Consider the following 1,085-nt stretch of genomic DNA (forward strand, 5'->3'; position numbering starts at 1 on the left):
GCCCCCACCTGCCGTATCGTGTTATCGTCCGCGTGTGCTGTAAACCCCGCGATGCCCTCTTGAGCCCGCGGTCACCGCCGTCGCCGTCGTGGCGGCGGCGGCGTGGCGACGGCGGCGGCAGCGCTGACGTCATGGCTTGGTACTCCATCGCCGACCGTCCCGAACCTGTGGCTTCAAAGGAGTACAAGTCATCGCCACCACCGCCAGCAGCGGCGGCGACGGCGGCGGTGCCGCCAGTAGCGGCGCCGCCGGCGGAGCTGTAGCTGACCTGTGCATTGCCGACGGAACCGGATCTTGGCGTGGACGAATCCGGTGTGTAACTGGGCTCCACGCCGCCGCCGCCGGCGCTTAGTGCCGCTGCCGCAGCGTGGTTGCGGATGCTGTTGTTGCTGTTATCGTTGTTGTTGTTGTTGTTCTTGTTGTTCTTGTTGTTTGCCGCAGGAGCCGCGCGCGGCAAGTCGGCGAGCAGGAACGCGCGCGGGGTGCGGGGTCGCAGGCGCCCCAACACCCCGGGAACTCCCCCGGTGGCAGATGGTACGGAGGCTGGTACGGCAGTGGCGGCGCCGGCGGTGGCGGCGAAGGGGCTGTCGGTGGCGCCAATACTGCTTGTGGCGACCGCGTCCTGCCAGGTGCAACGCGGCGGCGGCGGCAGCGGTGCCGTCGGAAGCAGGTCCCGCCGTACTTGCCTCTGCTCGACGGCTTCGCGTTGGAATGCTTGAACTGGGGCCTGTTCCTAATGACTAATAGCTCCTGCTGCTGCTGCTGCTGCTTCTGCGCTAAGGCCTGCCGTTGCAGCTCTAAGGCTAAGGAAGTCGGTCGCGGCAGCGACAGCTGAGGACGATGACGAATCTTCGCGAATGGCGGGAAGCTGGCAAAGGTGCTGCGCGTTGGTGGCCGAAAGGTCCGAAGTGACGTTGAGGTGCGCTGGAAGGACCCATGGGGCAGCAATGCGCTGTGCCTCGGACTCGTCCGCAGTCAGTGCGATCTCGAGCTGCTGCTGTTGCTAAGGAGGATCGCAGATTTGATTTGGCTTGCTGCTGGCAAAAGTTGCGGTGCTGGCATCAATATCGGGGCGAGCGGCATTG

At 65.4% G+C, this 1,085-nt stretch overlaps 1 protein-coding gene across 1 annotated transcript in view; it reads right to left on the bottom strand.

The window, feature by feature from the left end:
- Positions 1 to 1,085, bottom strand: part of VOLCADRAFT_101159 (uncharacterized protein) — a gene marked incomplete at both ends in the record, with an annotated part of 5,654 nt that overhangs the window by 1,819 nt on the left and 2,750 nt on the right. Inside the window, one exon of the mRNA XM_002959610.1 lies at positions 9 to 622. Within this exon, the coding sequence (XP_002959656.1) occupies positions 9 to 622 (614 nt within the window). The remainder of the gene's footprint in view (positions 1 to 8; positions 623 to 1,085) is intronic.

The sequence above is a fragment of the Volvox carteri genome (assembly GCF_000143455.1).
Source record: "Volvox carteri f. nagariensis unplaced genomic scaffold VOLCAscaffold_420, whole genome shotgun sequence".
In the NCBI taxonomy this organism is placed as follows: domain Eukaryota; kingdom Viridiplantae; phylum Chlorophyta; class Chlorophyceae; order Chlamydomonadales; family Volvocaceae; genus Volvox; species Volvox carteri.